Raw genomic sequence first — 19,424 nt, 5'->3', positions numbered from 1 at the left:
CCCCAAGAGGGACCTGACAGGGATTCTAATTCTGCTCTATTCGAAACAATGATAAAACTTGACTATACAAACACTAGTTCACTAATCAAGTTTGCTATTTGGGCATCAAAAAAAAAAACCTTGCTCAATGGCATTGGACATCTCTGATTGACTTTGACTGATTGAAAATGTACAGGTGTATAATATGTTTGTATATTTTTTGGTCCAAGCTCTTTTCAGCATTTTTTTTTTTTGCTGTGAGGTGCTTAAAATAAAAGATGGCGTTGGCAAATATTATATTATTTTTTATACCAATAGAATGATGCCCCGTACACACCATCACTTTATGTGATGAAAAAAAAAATGACGTTTAAAACGTCACTTTAATTGACCGTGTGTGGGGGAAAATTTTGTTTTATGTCTTCTAAAAAACGACCAAAAAAAATTGAAGCATTTCTTCAATTTTATGTGTCGTTTTTCAAAACGTCAACTTTTACTTCACAGAAATTGACCGTGTGTAGTAAAAAACGTTGTTTAAAACAACGTTTTTTCACCCGCGCATTCCCAGAAGCTACTTATGAAGCAAGCTTCAATGGAAAAAGTGGTGAGAACGTAACCTCGCTTTGCTAGAACATTGTGAGAAAAACGATGGTGTGTAGGCAACTTCGTCTTTGAAAATTGAAGTTTCAAAAACATAATTTTTTACTTCACAGAAAATGTTTTTTTTCATCACATAAAGTGATGGTGTGTACGCGGCATTAGATAGCGTTCACCAATTTCAAGTCTAAAAATAAGCCACACATTACCCTATATAATGGCACCTCTGTTCAGCATTCATATGTTAATCACTTGTGATAAAAATGATTACCATTTTCTATTAGTATTAAATCAGCTGCCATTATTTTAAATACCCTGCTTACATTACACAGGATGAAACCTGATGGAAGCTGGGCGAACAAACAACATGACTACCCCTGTTGGATTAATAACCATCTCAATATTTGTTTCAGGTTTAAAATTTCCCAAGAACTCTTTTTCAAACACATCATAGAGTTTATAGCCGAGTGCACACTCTGTGATATTCAAGTTGGCGAGGCTCATAGAGAAACGCTTTGGAATTCCATCTGTTCCTTTATTCAGGACAGCCACGGCATACTGTTCATTTACCAACTCTCTCATCCAGACTTCCAGAGAACTCACCTGCAGAAACAGAAGTGCAAAAGAGCGGAGTCAGTATGGGACATTTGCTACAGTTTATTCTTGTAATTTGCAGTGTACAATTTATGAAAAATATTGGTTGCACAGGGAGATTTAAAAAAAGTGTAAAAATAACCTGAAAATCTTTGGATAAGGGGCAATAAGGTCTAATAGCTTTAAAGATTGTTTAGGATTGTCTATTGTACTATGTACATAGAGCAAATACAAGCGAATGTTCCATCTTTAGACAATCCCAGAAAACCCTTCTCTTTAAAGAAGCCTATCTGGCTTCTAACTAATACACTGTTTTACTTTCTCCATTAGCTCATCCCCCACAGCCATTACCTTTTGTATCAATTGACCCTCCCTCTTAGATTGTAAGCTCTAACGAGCAGGGCCCTCTGATTCCTCTTGTACCAAATTGTAATGACTGCCTTCATTTTGTTAAATGCTGCACAAACTGTTAGCACGATAGAAAATCATCTTCATCTATGGGGAGCACACACACACATACACATATACATTCACGATATGTGTGAAAAAGGAGTCTGGTTTTCTTAAGTTATGTCCAAGAATTGCCCCGACTATAACAACCATAAAATTTGACTCCATATGGTAAAGTAAAACGAAACACAGTTTGAGGTATTTAAAGTGCAAGTAAACCCTCCTATCGTATTCAGCCAAGGAAGCTGCCATGCTTGCCTCTGTTCAATCTACAACTGCCACGATGTTGCACATGTGATCAGTTATGACAGCAGCAATTGGATGGATTGACAGTTTGGTTGAAAGCACAACCAATGGGAGTGTTACATTTCCGGCACAAGCCGGAATTTAAACTGTTTTATGGATGGGTTCACTTCCGCTTTAACTTTCAAAAAATAGATTATTGCAAGTTTCGATCTAGTGGGCTGCTGTACACTTTTACCTTCGCCACTCTCCTTCCCTGTTTTCCTAGGGAGTCCTGGTCAATGTAGATCAAAAGACGGTTCTGTAAAAGCTCCTTGGCTTCATACGAGATGGTCCTTAAGTCATTGGACATAATAAATGGAGCTGCTAGGATTGCCCAAATAGCCAATTGTGATTTAGATTGTTCATAACTCAATCCAAAGTCTCCAGTTATGAGCTACAAAATAATACAAACATGTTAAATTGTATTTCAAATGTATATTATTAAGTTACATAAGCTTGAGACTAAAGGTCAAAAAGAAAGTAGGGCAGACCTAACATCTTTTATTCTTGATGAAAACATATTTTCCATATTTTCTAAATCAAGCATTCAACGTGGCCACATTGCCTTTATGTTTCAAACTACAAGTGTCAGTAGATTTCTTGTTGATATCTGTAGTTTTGACATTTTCACAAGGTACTTATTTATGACACATCAGTAAGTGCCAGAGTCAGATGAAGGCCAACTGGGTCCCTAGGCATGGCAGCAGTTTTGGCACCTACATTGGCTTATAAAATGGGCAGCACAGTGTTCAGAGTGGAGAATATTTTATTTACAGCACAGAATGCATAGAGAAAATGTATAGTAAGAAATGCTGCAAGGTGGAATTTAGAATACATGGAGCCTGATCTAGCCTCATGGTCCCTGACCCTACATGGATGCCTTCCAAAGATGCTGCCAACAAGTGCACAAACTGCCTGTAACATTAGTGTACATGTAAGCATAATAATTTAGATGCCTGTGTACATTTATGACTTCCACCAAAATCATCCTGATGCCATAGGTAGAAAAGTTGTGATGAGCTACAATGATGGTGGTTGTCAGGAACATTTATGATCCATCTTGGTTTCAAGTCCCTGGAAAAGGTAAATATCCTCCAGAATTTATATTAGAAAGTACAAAATAGGAAAATAAAAAATAGAAGCATAGATAACATTTAGAATGACATTCCAATATGGTCACAATTAAAAGCAAACAGCATTTAACTCACCATATCTGGATCATTCCATCTGCCTGGGCCAGCAGCTGACTGTAGCGCATCCTGGTTGGAGGCAAACCACTCTAGGATATTCAGCACACTGTCCCAAGAATCCTGAATATCACCATAGTTTCTCCACAAATTACAAATGCTGCCAAGCAACGTGTAATTTACCTGTATGGACAGATTGTCAGGTTAAGTGAACATTTCTTTTTGAATCAAAATGCATACTTGAACTCCAGAATAATAGTTAACCACTTCCAGACCTTAGGTGTTTTTCAGATTCGGTGTTTGCAAGACTAAAACAGTTTTTTCTGCTAGAAAATTACTTAAAACCCCCAAACATTATATATATTTTTTCTAACACCCTAGAGAATAAAATAGTGGTCATTCCAATACTTTTTGTCACACCGTATTTGCGCAGCGGTCTTACAAGCGCACTTTTTTTGGAAAAAATTCACTTTTTTGAATTAAAAAATAAGACAACAATAAATTTGGCCCAATTTTTTTATATATTGTGAAAGATAATGTTACGCCGAGTAAAATGATGCCCAACATGTCACGCTTAAAAATTGCGCCCGCTCGTGGCATGGCGTCAAACTTTTACCCTTAAAAATCTCGATAGGCGATGTTTAAAAAATTCTAGAGATTGCATTTTTTGAGCTACAGAGTAGCTCTAGGACTATAATTATTGCTCTCGCTCCAACAATCACGGCGATACCTCACTTGTGTGATTTGAACACCGTTTTCATATGCGGGCGCTACTCGCGTATGCGTTCGCTTCTGCGCGCGAGCTCGTCGGGACGGGGCACTTTAAAAATTTTTTGTTTTTTGTTTTTTTATTTATTTTTATTTTTTTTATTATTTTTTACACTGAAAAAAATAAATAAATAATAATTTGATCACTTTTATTCCTATTACAAGGAATGTAAACATCCCTTGTAATAGAAAAAAGCATGACAGGTCCTCTTAAATATGAGATCTGGGGTCAAAAAGACCTCAGATCTCATATTTGGGCTTAAATGCAAAAAATAAAAAAGTCATTTTTTCAAATGACCAAAAAAAAATTTGTCTCTTTAAGAGGCTGGGCGGGACTGACGTTTTGACTTCACTTCCGCCCAGCCGAGCTATGGGGACGGGCGAAGGAGATTTTTCCTTCAGTCTTGTTCCCGCTCACCAGCCGACAGCACCCGATCGCCTCCGCCGCTACCGACGGCTCCGGTAAGCGGCGGAGGGCGCGGGAGAGCCCCTCTCCCGCCACCGATAACGGCGATCTCGCGGTGAATCCGCCGCGGAGACCGCCATTATCGGATTCCAAACCGCGCACACTAAAGATTGATACCTCGATTGTGGCAGCAGCTGCTGCCGTTACCGAGATATCAGTCTTTAAAAATAGGACGTACATCGTCGTGCGCAGGTCTGGAAGTGGTTAAATAAGAAGTCTATACAAAAGTAAAAAACATAAATTATAAATTATAGGTGGAGGCTAGGGTGTATTGAACACGTTTTGCTGCTGATGACACTGCAGGAGTATATATAAAAAAAAAAAAAAAAGAAGACTAATCTAGGATTTCTTTTCTGCCCGTTTCATTGTCAAATAAAACCCTCCCTCTTTAACAGTTGTCTGTATCAATACTGACTGTTCAGTTTCAACTCTGGCATGCCTCATTGCCCGCTAGCCATTTAAAAGTCCAAGCATAGGGTGTCCTGTACCTCCTGATCAAAATGACCTTGGCAAGGCCCAAAATTAACCCAAAATTGTGTAACTTGCCTTGTTAGATTTGACATAAATTTTTCACTACCAAACAAACACTTACCTGAGGAGGAAGACCACCTTCATATGCAGGCCAGCTGCAGGAATACAAGATTGGCCTCCCAGTTGCATTCAGTGCATAACTCATTTTAGGGTATCCTGGAACAGACAAAAACAAATACATCCTATGTGTTAAAACATACCGAAAATATACTTCTCCGAACCACTGCTGCACTACACAACAGGCACCTCCAGGTATGCCGCGAATCTGGAATGTGTTATCTCTTAACAGTACAAGTCTGTTATGCTTCTCCTGTTATGGCAATTTAGTCAGTCTCTTAAGGAGTTTCTCATACATTCTGTGTTTGTGGCTTAAGGACTTTTCACTCATCAGCCAGTGCTAGTGTATCCAAATAAAGCTGGCCATCAATGGATCTTAATTTGTCAGGTTCAGCCGGGACCAGCTGAATTTCAATCTGTCTATGGTTGGTCCTGTTCCAGAAAAGTCAACCGAGTGATCAATTCCTCTCGAACAGCACGGTTAGAAAATGTATGATTGATCGGTGTATTCTGGCAGCACAGGAGTCCAGATGTCATATTAAAATAGGGCAGTGGGGAGGATTTCTGCATCCACCTCAAATGTGTGGTTGGGGAAAACCGTTCACTGGTCACCTAAGGCCAGCCTTAGCCGTTTTGTCCGTTTTTGCATTTGGTCCAAGCCCATCTGTCTATATTCTGATCCGATTTGGTTTTGTGACCTCTTTTGGCTGTTGCTCCTGGTTATGACCATCCTGTAGGATGCATACTGGCCATTTATCTGTTGCACCTAGGTGAGAGCCATTTACCATCACCTGGCAATGCAGCATTGTTCGGTGTGTCTCCCTTTATCCCGCATCTGTCCTTCTGGGTGTTTGTGGAAGTCCTGGACTGGAGACTTGAGAATAGTGCAAACACCTACAATACAACCAGTAGCTCCCATCCATACCATGTTTCCTGCACATCTGATCATATTTTCCCCTTCAGTGCTCCAGATGCTCCCAAACCATTAGTGGCTCATGCATCAAAAGATTAGCCTAATTTTTTGGGCTTAAAAGCTTTATCCCCTCCCACCTTGATTGCCCATCACAGTGATGGTTTAATGTGGTAACTTAGGAGGTACCCAGGAGTGGGCCCATTGTACTTTTATAGGTCAGGATGACCAGATGCAGATCATTCAGCAACTTAAAAGTACATAATTGACTTGATGTTGAGGTACCCAGTGGTACCTGTTGTGTAGCACCTGAAGCAGTCTACTTAGGTATATATCTCTTCAGAATTACTTGCAATGAATGCCTTCTGTATATCAACGTGTTATAAATACAATTTATGATACAAAAAAAATCTACAGACCTAAAGCTTTTTCTGAAGAATTTGAGTAACAGCCATCAAATTTTAACATGTCAACTTCCCACGATGCAAACGTGTCAGCATCAATTTGGATAGTGTCAAGAGTGGTTCCTGGATAGCCACCACAAGTAAAGTTACCCATGTCACCATAAATTCCTAACTTTAGGCCTCTGGCATGTACCTGAAAATAAAAAAAGAATAAAAATGTTAGCAATCCATTGTGAATTAACCGGGTCAGTCATTCTAATGGATTGTTCACACGCTGCATTTAAGAAGAAAATGAAAAGCTGAACTCAGGGTAAATTTTAAAACGACCGTTGACACCTGCTGACATCTGATCCGATAAAAACAGATGGCTTGGGATCAGATGACAATTGGATGTAAACAAACTGCCCATAAAGGAAAACAGGCTGTGCCCATCCACTCTGCAAAAGTCGAACGGACACTGACCTGCTCAGCGGGCATCAGCAGGCAGATCCGCTGGAGGAGTCCACCCGGGTGAAAGAGCCCTTACACACATTATTTCTTGTTCCCGCAGGTTCCTCACCTCCATGTGACTAGTCCCCAAAGCCACTTCATCGATCTGTCTGTTGGTCGTGCTATGATGTCATCATGTACATTACAGGAGCAGCAGTCCTACACTGTAAGTAAAGACGTTGAGGGCCCACCCACAACCTGACATGCCAGATGGAAGAGGATGGCACTAGCTGCCAAGACAGCAAGGGAAAAGTGAAAATGCTTTTTCATGGTATACTAGACAAAAATGTGCCTTAATCCCAGGGAATGCAAGGGAGCCTCGCTGCTTTTATTTTCAAAGCAGCATTCTAAATGCCAATCACAAAATAACTGCCTGCAATAAGGGCAACAAAGACAGTGTGAAACATTAAAAAAGATGCCTAGCTATTGTACAAAAGGCGCAGGGTCGTGTATTACTCACTAATTTTTTTTTTGGGGGGGGGGGGGGAGTAGTGTTACAAGGTGGGTGTGGGTGGTGTTACTGTAGTCTCCATCATAACTCTGTCATACAGTACATGATATACTTACATAGTCAGCAAGTGCTTTCATGCCACTAGGAAACCTTACTGGATCAGGTTGGAGTTGCCCATTGGAATCCCTGCTCTTGAGTGCCCAACAGTCATCGATGCTGATATAAACATAACCAAGTTCCCTCCAGCCACTGTCAGCCATTTTGTCAGCTATACCTTTGATCAAATTTTCACTAAAAAACAATAAGTTAACAAAAATAAAAATCAAGGTATTTTTGTAGATTTTAGGTAAATGCATTTGTTGGTTGTAGTGTTAATAACCCTTCTATGTGAGTGGAAGTAATTTTGATCAATTGCAGTATACTGTATATGTCATGTGATCGTGCAATTTGACTATACATGTGTTTTCATATAAATGTTTTCCTGGTTTTAGGATTGTCTTTTATAACAAATATTGAGACAATGTATATGAATAAAATACCAAGCTTCTGTCTTTTTTGGATTACAAAATACATTTTATTGCTATACAGTGGGTATAAAAAAAAGTCAGGTTTCTGTGATGCAAAAAAAGTTAGACAAAGATAAAATCATTTCAGAATTGTTTCCACCTTTAAATGCGACCTATAAACTGCACAACTCAACTGAATAACAGAAATCTTTTAGGAGCGTTTGTAAAAATAAAAAAATAAAGTAACGTGGTTACTAGGCGTGATAACAGCCTATGTGTGCGTGGACACATAGAAGAACATGCTGGAAAGTTTATTGGCTGCAGAAAAAAAATGTCTGAAGCCAAAAACAGCAGCTGTAAAAACCGTGTAGTGTGCATGAGGCCTTAATAGGAGTCAGTACACACCTGCCATCATTTAGAGTTCCTCTGATTAACCCCAAATAAAGTTCAGCTGTTCTAGTAGGTCTTTCCTGACATTTTCTTAGTCGCATCCTACATCAAAAGCCATGGTCCGCAGAGAGCTTCCAAAGCATCAGAGGGATCTCATTGGGATCAGTCAGGAAAATTGTACAAAAAAATATTTCCGAAGCATTAGATATACCATGGAACACAGTGAATACAGTCATCATTAAGGCCTAGTACACACGAGAGGCTTTATCCGCGGATAAATCCTCTCAAGGATTTCCACGGATTTGGATCCGATGGAGTGTACTCACCATCGGATCGAAATCCGCGCCGAAATCTCCTCGCGATGACGTGTCGCGCCGTCGCCGCGATGATGACGCGGCGACGTGCGCGACGCTGTCATAAAAGGAATTCCACGCATGCGTCGAATCATTACGACGCATGCGGGGGATCCCTTCTGACGGATCGATCCGGTGAGTCTGTACAGACCACCGGATCGATCCGCGGGAGCCAATTCCAGCGGATAGATTTGTAGACATGTCTACAAATTTTTATCTGCTGGAATTGGGAAATTTCCGCAGGAATGTACACACCATAGAATCTATCCGCTGAAACCGATCCGCTGAGAGATTTTTCAGCGGATGGATTCTATGGTGTGTACAGGGCCTAAGTGGAGAAAATATGGCACAACAGTGACATTACCAAGAACTGGACGTCCCTCCAAAATTTATGAAAATATGAGAAGAAAACTGGTTAGGGAGGCTGCCAAGAGATCTACAACATTAAAGGAGCTGCAGGAATATCTGGCAAGTACTGGCTGTGTGGTACATCTGACAACAATCTCCTGTATTCTTCATATGTCAAGACTATTGGGTACAGTGGCAAGATGGAAGCCTTTTCTTATGAAGAAAAATAGCCAAGCCCCGTTAATTTTTGCAAAAACACATCTAAAGTCTACCAAAAGCATGTTGGAAAATGTGTTATGGTCTGATGAAACCAAGGTTGAGCTTTTTTGCCAAAATTCCGAAATATCCGTTTGGTGCAAAAACACTGCTGGAACAAGGGCCTTAGTCAAGGTAGAAGGAATTATGAAATACAAGTCAATATTGGCACAAAACCTTCAGGCTTCTGCTAGAACCTAATCTTTCAGCATGACAACGACCCAAAGCATACATCCAAATCAACAAAGAAATGGCTTCACCAGAAGATGATTGAAATGTTTTGGAATGGCCCAGACCCGATTCATATTGAAAATCAGATTTAGGGTGTGCACTAGGGTTGTCCCGATAACGATACAAGTATCGGTACCGATACTGAGCATTTGCCCGAGTGAAAAGGAAGAAAAATGCGCTAGAAATCAACTATTAGGATATATAACAAACTGGTAGACAAATATATGTATATGCAACATAAATGACAACATATGATGATCCCATTTGGTGCTCGTGTTCAATAAAGACTCCTATGGACTGGTGCTCAGACTGGGTGCTCCACATAGATGTGCACTCACCGCAATGTGTGGACCATCACTAGTGTGGTCTATTAGGCATGTGGGGATACCCCGAACTCAGATCTTTAGGATGACGTCTTATTGATAGAGATGTTGCTCATATGGATGAATGGGGATCAAAAGCGAAAGAGCCTCATTGCGCAATGCCGTTTAAAACATTTATTGATTCCACAAAATAAAAAAGGTTACACTTACATTGCTGAGTGCCTAATCGTCCTGGCACCCGGCGTGTATAGCAGGCGATTGATTAAAAGGGTAATCGGCCCTGAACGGAATAGTCCTAGTAGCGGCATCCTGGTGCACGATTCCCTGGTGGTTTCAATTGGGGCGGAAGTAGTACCTCGACGTTTCGGCCAATCACAAGGTCATCATCAGGAAGTAGTAAATTATATATACTCATTTGCCAGAGTACATTAGGGGTGTCAAATTTAATCGCTGCATCGCGATTCGGGTGTCCCCGATGCACCCGATGTCCTTCCTCCACACGAATGGCTGGCAGAAGCTGGACCTTCTCTGTTTCCCCGCCCACACTCCGGGCAGCCGGTGTTGTACAAAGAGAATGTGTGGGCGGGAAAGTGAACTTCTCCTCTGCAGATAAAGATTTTTTTTTCTAGCAGCCTGTGACAATACCTTGCCCTAGGTCATGTGTTATAATGTTGGCTCACACTGACATGCTGCGGTTTGTCTGCAGTGCAGGTTACATAGTTACATAGTTACATAGTTAGTCAGGTTGAAAAAAGACACAAGTCCATCCAGTTCAACCACAAAAAACAAAATAAAAAAACACAGTAAAATCCTATACACCCAACTTCATACCCACAGTTGATCCAGAGGAAGGCAAAAAACCCCAGCGGAGCATGATCAGGTGTACTGACAGTCTTCCTGCATGTTGCCCCTGGCTCCATAGAGGTTTCACATTTTTACTGCATGTTCTGAAAGTGCACAGAATGCCCTGCATGCTGCATCTTTGGTTCGCTTTCAGAAAATGCAACAAAAATGTGCAACCTAAAAGTCTGAGGTTCTGCGGCTAAGGAAACCCCCAAGTACACCAGCACAGCAGTGTGAGCCCAGAGGCTTGTATTCAATTGCAGCAGGCACTGCCACTCCTCTGAAAAGTGATCCATGCTCAGGTCACTTTTCAGAGGCATTTGACAGGCAGCGAGTTGATATTACATGTCCTGCCTGTTTTAACCACCTAAATGCCAATCCCTCCAGGTAATAGCAAGACTCACTTTGAACTCCATATTTCCATTACTCTCTGTAGGTATTAGATGTGCTCTCACCTTATTGTTTGCACATCCAATACCTAAGGGTACTTTCACACTGGGGTGGTAGCGGTAAAGCGATGCTAGCTTTAGCAGTGCTTTACCGTCGGGTTAAAACCGCCATGCTGCATGATCATCTCCTTTAGTATTTTGTAAGGAGAGCCATGCGCACTTGCGCTGCAATCGTGATGCATCGCGGAATCGAAGACTTGATAATCGTAATCGCATCGAATCGTGAGACCGGTGAAGATGCGCAGCCCTAGAGTACATGTACTCGGGCAAATGCTCTACCCGATACATGGACAGCCAGCGGTGATCGGTGCAGTGGGGGGGGGGGGGGGGGAGTTACAGGCACCGATCACCCTGTACATATTTCAATAAATCCCAACAGCCGCTTCCCCCCCCCCCCCCCCCGCTTTAGTGAAATCTATACAGGGCGATTGGTGCTTGTAACTCCCCCCCACTGCACCGATCACCGCTGACTGTCCTTGTATCCTCCTCCAGTCCCCCTCTGTTCTGCTCCGTGTCCTCCTCTGTTCTCGATGGAGAGCGGAGGTAGGAGCCGGTAAACCCAGCTCCTTCCTTTTCCTTTTCCGAATGAACAGAGACTGATTACAATGTCTCAATTTATGAATGGAGAGGAGCCGCCATCTCCTCTCCATTCGACACGGTCACATGGCATTAAGAAAAAAAAGTATCAGTAATCGGTATTGACTACTGTCACACAACTGGTCGGGCTCAGTACTCTGCGCCCTGAACCCACCCTTTTTGAAAGCCCATTAGAGCCCTGGCTTTAATCACGTGCCTCAACCGTCCCCCACCCCCCACAGTTGGAATCCATGCGCCTGGCGCAGTGTATGTAGATTAGGAGGCTGGAAGCATGGTTTGGGGGTGGGGGGGGCGGAGTGGCGCCTGGGAGGCTTTCCTAACACTGAACCACCTCTCAGTCAATCAGGTGCTTGGGTCTGTTACCCGTCACCTGATTGGCTGAAACGACAGGTGCTGTGATTGGACAACGCCTATCAGGCGTCTATTCATAGCAGAGGACGGGAAGAGAGGGTGGGAGAAGAGATCGAGGAGGACATCGCCGCCGTGACCCACCGAGACAAGGTAAGTGACGGGGAATACCCATGACTAAGTCACGTGACGAGTGACGATACATGTGGGGGAGGAGCCTACAGTGACGGACCATCGGATGTCTATCCCGAGTGAGGAGTCCACTTAAACTGAGCGGCAACATACCCCGTCTATAACATAAGCAAGTATACGTGAGTGCACTAAGTGCAGCCTTTATCCACATCTATATGGTACAATATTGTGCTAGGTTTCCTTTTCCTCCTCTTTTGCATGTGACTGAATGAAACTGGAAACATCTGATCGCTTGCTGGAGGATGTTGTAACCTGATCACATTGAAGTGAGAGCTTGGCAATTAGGGAACGATCACTGCAGACTGACTGATTCAATCATCAGGACATTTTCATGATCTACTCACATATATTAAGAGTTTCTTCACCAGGTTTTTTGCTTGATTGTACATGTACAATTCACACTGCACATGAGTTAATACGAGCGCATCAGTAGTTATTCATTTATCATTTGGTTTAGTTCACCGTTTGATTGCTGCTGTATTATTTAGTTATTTTTGGTGTGGTTTCTTTGAGATTATTTGTTATTAGCGCTGTAGTCCTTTTCACTATATTACATTATAAAGATTTTCTACAGTTTACAACCATGTGGTTGTTTCTGCATGGCACTGTGGTGGGCATTGTGTGCATGGTGTGGCACATGCCCAGCTGAGGGAGCCACATGTGAGTAATGAGTTTAAAGCCTCATACACACGATCGGATTTTCCGACGGGAATTGTGTGATGGCAGGCTGTTGGCGAAAAATTTGACCGTTTGCACGCTCCATCAGACAATTGTTGTCGTATTTTCCGCGGACAAATGTTGGATGGCAGGCTTTAAAGTTTTCCGTGAACAACTGGTTGTTGACGGATTTTCCAATCGTGTGTACAGAAGTCTGTTGGACAAAAGTACAAAACACCCATGAAAGTAATGCTCACCAAACACAACATTAGCAGAAGGTGCCCAAAGGGTGGCGCTAAAGAGCTGAAAAAACACATAGTACGTAACTACGTCCGTGTTTGTTGGCCAACAATTGTGTGCCGTTTGTATGCAAGACAAGTTCCTGGCCAACACCCTTCGGACAAAAGTCTGAGGCTTTGTCTGTGGAAAATCTGATCAAGTGTACGAGGCTTAAGGCTCAGTTTCCACTAGTGTGACTTTGGACACATTAAAAAAAAAAAATCACATGACAAGTCACAGCCCATTGATTTCAATGGCAAACGTTGCCATCAATGCGACTTTGAAAAGGGGTCTGCACTACTTTGATGAGACTGAGCCAGAGTGTAAAGCTGGATCAAAGCTGCACTCAAAGTTGCACAGCTTTGGAGTCACACTAGTGGAAACGTAGCCCAAGGCAACTTTGAGTGCAGCTTTGAGCCAACTTTACACTCTCTGAATCAATGTTGCATCAAAAGTCACATCAAAGCATTGCAGGTACCCTTTCGAAGTCACCGATTTTTTAAGTTGCATAGATGGGAACGGGTGCCATTGAAATCGATGGGCAGTGATTTGTCATGCAACTTTGTGTCCAAAGTCGCATTACAGTTCGTATTGGTGGAGCCTTAATCTACGTTACCACAAAGGTGCACAATTTAGATTTGATGCAACTTAACACTCTCTGGATCAAAGTCACATCAAAAGCACTGCAGGTACCTTTTCAAAGTCGCATAAATGGGAACAGGTGCCATTGAAATCAATAGGCTGTGACTTTGTGTCCAAAGTCGCATGGCAAGTTGCACTAGTGGAATGAGAGCCTTAGTGTGGTTGTCTGTACTATGATCATTGTAGACTGTGAGCTGAGACCCCAGAGCACTTCTGCACTGACAGTTGTCTCAGAAGGAAGTAGATTCAAAGTCATGTGACGGCACTGGATACTGCAAAATAAAATAGAAAATCTGGGATTTTTTTATTTTGAGACATAAGGTAGAACTTAGCTCACGTTAATGATTGCAAGGGAGAATTTATGTGTTAGGGTGGACTTCCACTTTAAAAATTATTATAAAAAACAACTTACCCAATACAATTCTCTGGGTCAATTTTGCAGTCAATGTTGCATCTATATCGTTCCCATGTCATCCAGCCCATTGGAGGTGTCTTGGCCAAGCCATTGTCCAAAGAAGAACAAAGGGCAGACAGAGCAAGGAGAATGCCCAGATATACCAGCTGCATTTTATCTTCAATTCAAAACTGTAAATGAAAATAAATCTGTAAAGCAAAGTCTTTAGAAATTGGCTCCATCTTATCAAGCACTGAAAAAATCCCTGAATTGGTGGGATGTGGTATTAAGTGTAAATTGCGCTGTCAAAACTAAAATGTATGGGCCAGATTCACAGAAGAAATACGCCGGAGTATCTACTGATACTCCGGCGTATTTTCAAATTTGCCACGTCGTATCTTAATTTGTGATTCACAAACAAGATACGACGGCATTTGGCTAAGATCCGACAGGCTTCGTACGCCTTCGGATCTTAGGCTGCAATATTTTGGCCGCCGCTGGGTGGAGTTCGCGTCGTTTTCCAGCGTCGGGTATGCAAATTAGCTTTTACGGCGATCCACGAAGGTACTCACGTGTGTTACGTCGTTGCAAGTCGTTTTTTCCCCATCGCAAAGTTAAGCCTGCTTTTTCATGGCTTAACTTTAGACCAGCCATGTTAAAGTATGGCCGTCGTTCCCGCGTCGAATTTCAATTTTTTTTTTTCCTATGACGTCCGGGAATACGTTACGCACGTCGCCATTCAAACAATACGTTGGGGCGCCGTAATTTCGCGCAAAGCACTCGGGAAATTTCCTAACGGAGCATGCGCAGAACGTTCGGCGCGGGAGCGCGCCTAATTTAAATGGTACACGCCCCATTTGAATTAGGCGGGCTTGCGCCGGACGGCTTTACGTTACACCACCGTAAGTTTACACGCAAGTGCTTGGTGAATCAGGCACTTGCGCTGAAAACTTGCGGCGGTGTAACGTAAAGACGATACGTTACGCCGCCGCGATTCTTTATGAATCTGGCCCCATAAGTTTATGGACTTTTATGCAAATACCAAAATGTGTATAAACAGTTGATAAAAAAACAAAAAAACAAAACACACACCACACTTGAAACAAACCAGTTGCTACCCACACTGACAATAACTGTTTGATAGTTTCAGATGGGGAAAAAAAAAATAAAAAAATAAAAAACACCCCACACAATGTCAACACTTTTTGTGAAAAACATAATTCTATTTGTTTACTGATGCAAACATCAGATGGCAGACCACTAGTAACACCAGCAATAAATGTGCAGTTATTGCTGCCAGCATGTAGATCGGTGGTCTCCAAACTGTGGCTGGATGCGGCTCATTGCTTGCCTTTTTCCCGCCCTTGTTCTGTTGTCTTATGAGTTTATGTGAAATCTCCATTAATAGCTGTACAATATTGTAATTATGAATATATTTAAATTTAGCTTTGTATCTATGAAACAGAGCGTCCAAGAAGTCTAGGTTAAGCGGACAATACAGTGCCTAGGCTTGTGTATACAAACAATGGAGATCCAAACCTCATTGTATACATACTCAATGTAAAAGAAGCCCATGCTGGGATATGCATGGTCAACCCGTAATCAATACTTAACTTCCCGGGAAAATTCAATTAAATCTCATGCCCCGAATAGTCACAAGGATTTGCATTAAAGGGGGCTAACTTTTGCAAAGTATAGGAATTGGAGATGTAGCCAGTCCATAACCAGCAATAAGTAAGCCCTCCAATAGGTAAGCCAAGCTATGCCAACCAATCAGGGCTCCAGCCTGCAGCGATATACACAGACTCTCTTTATGGGGGTGCAGCCATCAGAATGGAACCAAATGCTAATTATGGGAAAGGGCTGCCTTTTTACTTGTAACTAAATAGGTTTGTAGATTAATGTTTTATGGAATATACCTCTGTATTCCTTAGGGTGCGTATTATACGCCGATAAATACGGTAATTATTTTAACCTAATAGTTTCTTCCTTGTTGTAGACTATAGATAGATGGTTGTGTATTAGGTAGACTTTCAACTATGTTCCAATAAACTTTATTGTGTTAAAGTTTTTACTCCCGGTCAAAGAACTCTCATTTAACCCACATCATATGTTTGAGATATTAAATCTTAAATATAATAAATGGGCAACAGGGCACTATTCCTCCCACCGATACTAACTGAGTGTAATTACTGGCATTGACACCAACAATGGGGGCGTTAGTACATTCATTATTTCTCCCACTGACACCAATGTTGGGGCACCATTCCTCCCAATGACACCAATGTTGGGGCACCATTCCTCCCAATGACACCAATGTTGGGGCAATAAACCATCACACTTGTTCATCTTAAATAGAGTCTATAGAACCCCAATACAGATACATGAATTGTGTGGATCTCGTGTCATGTTTGTTAGGTGGCCTAGATGATGAACTATATACACCTCCAGTTTATATTGCTCTTTTTAGATTATTTTACCTGGCCAAGAAACTTATAGCGAGGTACTGGCTGTCCACCCTTACTCCGACAAGCAAACAATCAATCCAAACAGTTAACATTCTTATACGTGAAAACACACACACACACACACACACACACACACACACACACAGGAAATCTCCCAAGAAGTTTGAAAAAAATTGGCAGTGCTGGCTGAGTACACCTGAGGTCGCTTCTCAACAACTTGTCCTCAATAGAATGCTGCAAGGTTAACTGTTCTGGAAATTAGGCACTACAAGTTAACATCGAGGGACCATCTAATGTATTTCCTACACAATATTGATGAAGCAGATATGTTTTTGTAATATGTATGTGGCGAACATATAGCACTCCAGGTGAAGAAAAACCCCTGTTAGACTTACCGGTAACTGTATTTCCAGAAACCTCCCAGGACAGCCCTCTACAGGAAACACAAATCAGATACAATTTGAAAGGCCCCTCCCTTTCCTCTGATCTTCAGTTGTTTAGAAGATCAAGTAAACCTCCACCAAAGTGCACTCGGCAGAGAAAAAAAAAAAAACACCACAAAAAAAACACACCACCATCAGGTGAAAGAAAAATAGGGTGGGAATATATATGCTGTCCTGGAAGGTTCCTGGAAATACCGTTACCGGTAAGTCCAACGGTGTTTCCCCCCCCCCCCTCACCTTCCAGGACAGCTACTTGAGAGGATAAGCAAGATACTATACCTTAGGGAGGGACAACAGCCTGAAGCACTTTCCTACCAAAGGAGAGGTCCTGGCTGGAAAGCATCTAAACTCTATAATGTTTGACAAATGCATGAGAGGAGGACCAGACGGCAGCTTTAGAAATTTCTTCCCATGATGCCCCCGCTCTTTCTGCCTATGACGTAGCTATGGATCTTGTTGAATGAGCCCTAAATCTAGAAGGAGGACTACGACCTGACGCTTTGTAAGCTTCACTAATCCATCTAACGATAGAGCTTTTGGATGCTTTGGATCCCTTTTTGGGGCCACTGAAAAATACTAACAGCTGGGAGAAACTCCTAAACCCACTGAATCACTCTAAGTAAAGCAGTAGTCATCTCTTTACGTCTAAAAAACTAAACCTTTCCTCCTCCGCATTTTTGGGAGAGGAACAGAAACTAGGAAGGACTACTTCCTGGGACCTATGAAAGTTAGAAGAAACTTTGGGCAAATAGAAAGGATCAGGCCTAATCACTACCCTGTCCTCTAAAATCCTCAGGAAGGGATCTTTACAGGAAAGGGACTGCAGATCAGAAAACCTTCTCCGTGACGTAATAGCCAAAAGGAAGGAAATCTTCATGGAAATACATTTCAGGGAAGCTTCATGCAAAGGCTCAAATGGAGCCCTCGTTAGAGCATTAAGCACTAAATGACAGATCCCACGGAGGCACATGTTTGACGATCCTGGCTGAAAGGAACCTCCTGGCTAAAGGATCTTCCGCTAGCCTCTTGTCTGAAAATACAGATAGGGCCGCAATCTGAACCCTAAGGGTGCTGACAGATCGACCTTTCTCCACTCCCTTGTGTAAAAAATCTAGACCACAGGGAGTAGAAAAAGAATCCAAACTGGATTTCCTTTGCCAGGAATAAAACGTTTTCCAAACTTTCCCATAGATTCTTCTAGTTACCAACTTGCGGCTGTCCAGGATAGTTTGAATAACTGTCTCTGAACACCCTTTCAACTGTAAGATGCGCCGCTCAGCCTCCAGGCCGTCAAATGGATGGTCTGAGGGTTTGGATGCAATACTGGTCCCTGATGGAGTAGATCCTTCCGCTCTGGCAGGGGCCAGGGAAGATAAACATAGAAGGTCTTCAGAGAGAAAAACAAACTCCTCCTGGGCCACCAGGGGGCGATCAGAACCACTTTTGCCCGATCTTGAATAATTTTCAGAACTACCAGAGGTAGGAGGAAAGGCGTAGGCCAGAGCGAAATCCCACAGGAAGGAGAGAGCATCCATCCCTAAGGACCCAGTCTCTCTCTCCAGTGAGAAAAATTCCGGCAGTTTTCTGTTGAGACTGGAGGCAAAAAGATCCACTGCAGAAAGACCCCATCTTAGCACAATCTCCTGGAACGTGCTTTGATGTAACTCCCAACAGCTGGAACTTACACTCACCCTGCTCAGATAGTCCGCCAGCGTGTTCTCTGAACCTCTGATGTGGACTGCTCTAAACGAGGTGACATTGATTTCCGCCCAGGAAAGAATCTGCTGTTATAGCATTAGGAGTGACTCTGAAAGAGTGCCCCCTTGCTTGTTCGTGGCATTGTCTGAAAATACCAACAGGTCTTTTGAACTGAGCCTCTCCTGCAGAGCCAAGAGAGCTTTCCCTACTGCTAGCAGTTCCCCGAATTTTGAGGAGTGGTCTGCCTCCTCCGGCGACCAAGCTCCCTGGGCCTGCCAGCCCTGAGAGTGCGCACCCCAGCCCTACAGACTGCCGTGTGTAGTAACCTTCACTGGAGCATGATGCGCCCAGTTCTTCCCTCCCTGCAGGTGTTCCCCCTGCTCCCACCAGAAGAGATTGAGAGAATCCTCTCTTGGAAGTTGAGCTAGTTGATCCAGAGAATCCTTCCTGCGATCCCAATGGTGTAGGAGAAACGCCTGAAGGGGTCTGGAGTGTAATAGGGCCCAGGGAACTCCTGGGATGGCTGCGGTCATTAAACCTAATAACAGCATGACCCGCCAAAGCAAGGTCTGTGGGAGCAATCTGAAGACCTGCACGGCGAGAAGAAGTTTCAAAACTTTCTCTTCGGGAAGAAAATTTTTCGGAGCAACAGAGTCTAATAGATAACCCAGAAAAAGTACCGGGATGTTCTGGGAGGATACCAGACAAGACTTTCGTTGGTTGACTTTCCACCCTAGATCCTGAAAGGTCTGCAAAACCAACTGCAGATCCCGGATAAGGGATTCTTTGTCTCGGGCAAAGATCAGAAAATCGTCCAGATATGGGATGTTCGATACACTT

General features: G+C 42.6%; 1 protein-coding gene across 1 annotated transcript in view; it reads right to left on the bottom strand.

The window, feature by feature from the left end:
• Positions 1-742: 742 nt before the first annotated feature.
• NAGA (alpha-N-acetylgalactosaminidase) overlaps positions 743-19,424 on the bottom strand; it is a 33,293-nt gene continuing 14,611 nt past the window's right edge. Inside the window, exons 2-8 of the mRNA XM_040356868.1 lie at positions 13,994-14,166; positions 7,285-7,459; positions 6,244-6,421; positions 4,919-5,013; positions 3,114-3,275; positions 2,102-2,299; positions 743-1,179 (exon numbers count right to left, since the gene is read on the bottom strand). Coding sequence (XP_040212802.1) covers positions 901-1,179; positions 2,102-2,299; positions 3,114-3,275; positions 4,919-5,013; positions 6,244-6,421; positions 7,285-7,459; positions 13,994-14,148 — 1,242 coding nt within the window. The 5' untranslated portion in view covers positions 14,149-14,166 and the 3' untranslated portion in view covers positions 743-900. The remainder of the gene's footprint in view (positions 1,180-2,101; positions 2,300-3,113; positions 3,276-4,918; positions 5,014-6,243; positions 6,422-7,284; positions 7,460-13,993; positions 14,167-19,424) is intronic.

The sequence above is a fragment of the Rana temporaria genome, chromosome 6, assembly GCF_905171775.1.
Source record: "Rana temporaria chromosome 6, aRanTem1.1, whole genome shotgun sequence".
NCBI lineage: Eukaryota > Metazoa > Chordata > Amphibia > Anura > Ranidae > Rana > Rana temporaria.
This window is presented reverse-complemented; position numbering and strand designations above follow the sequence as displayed.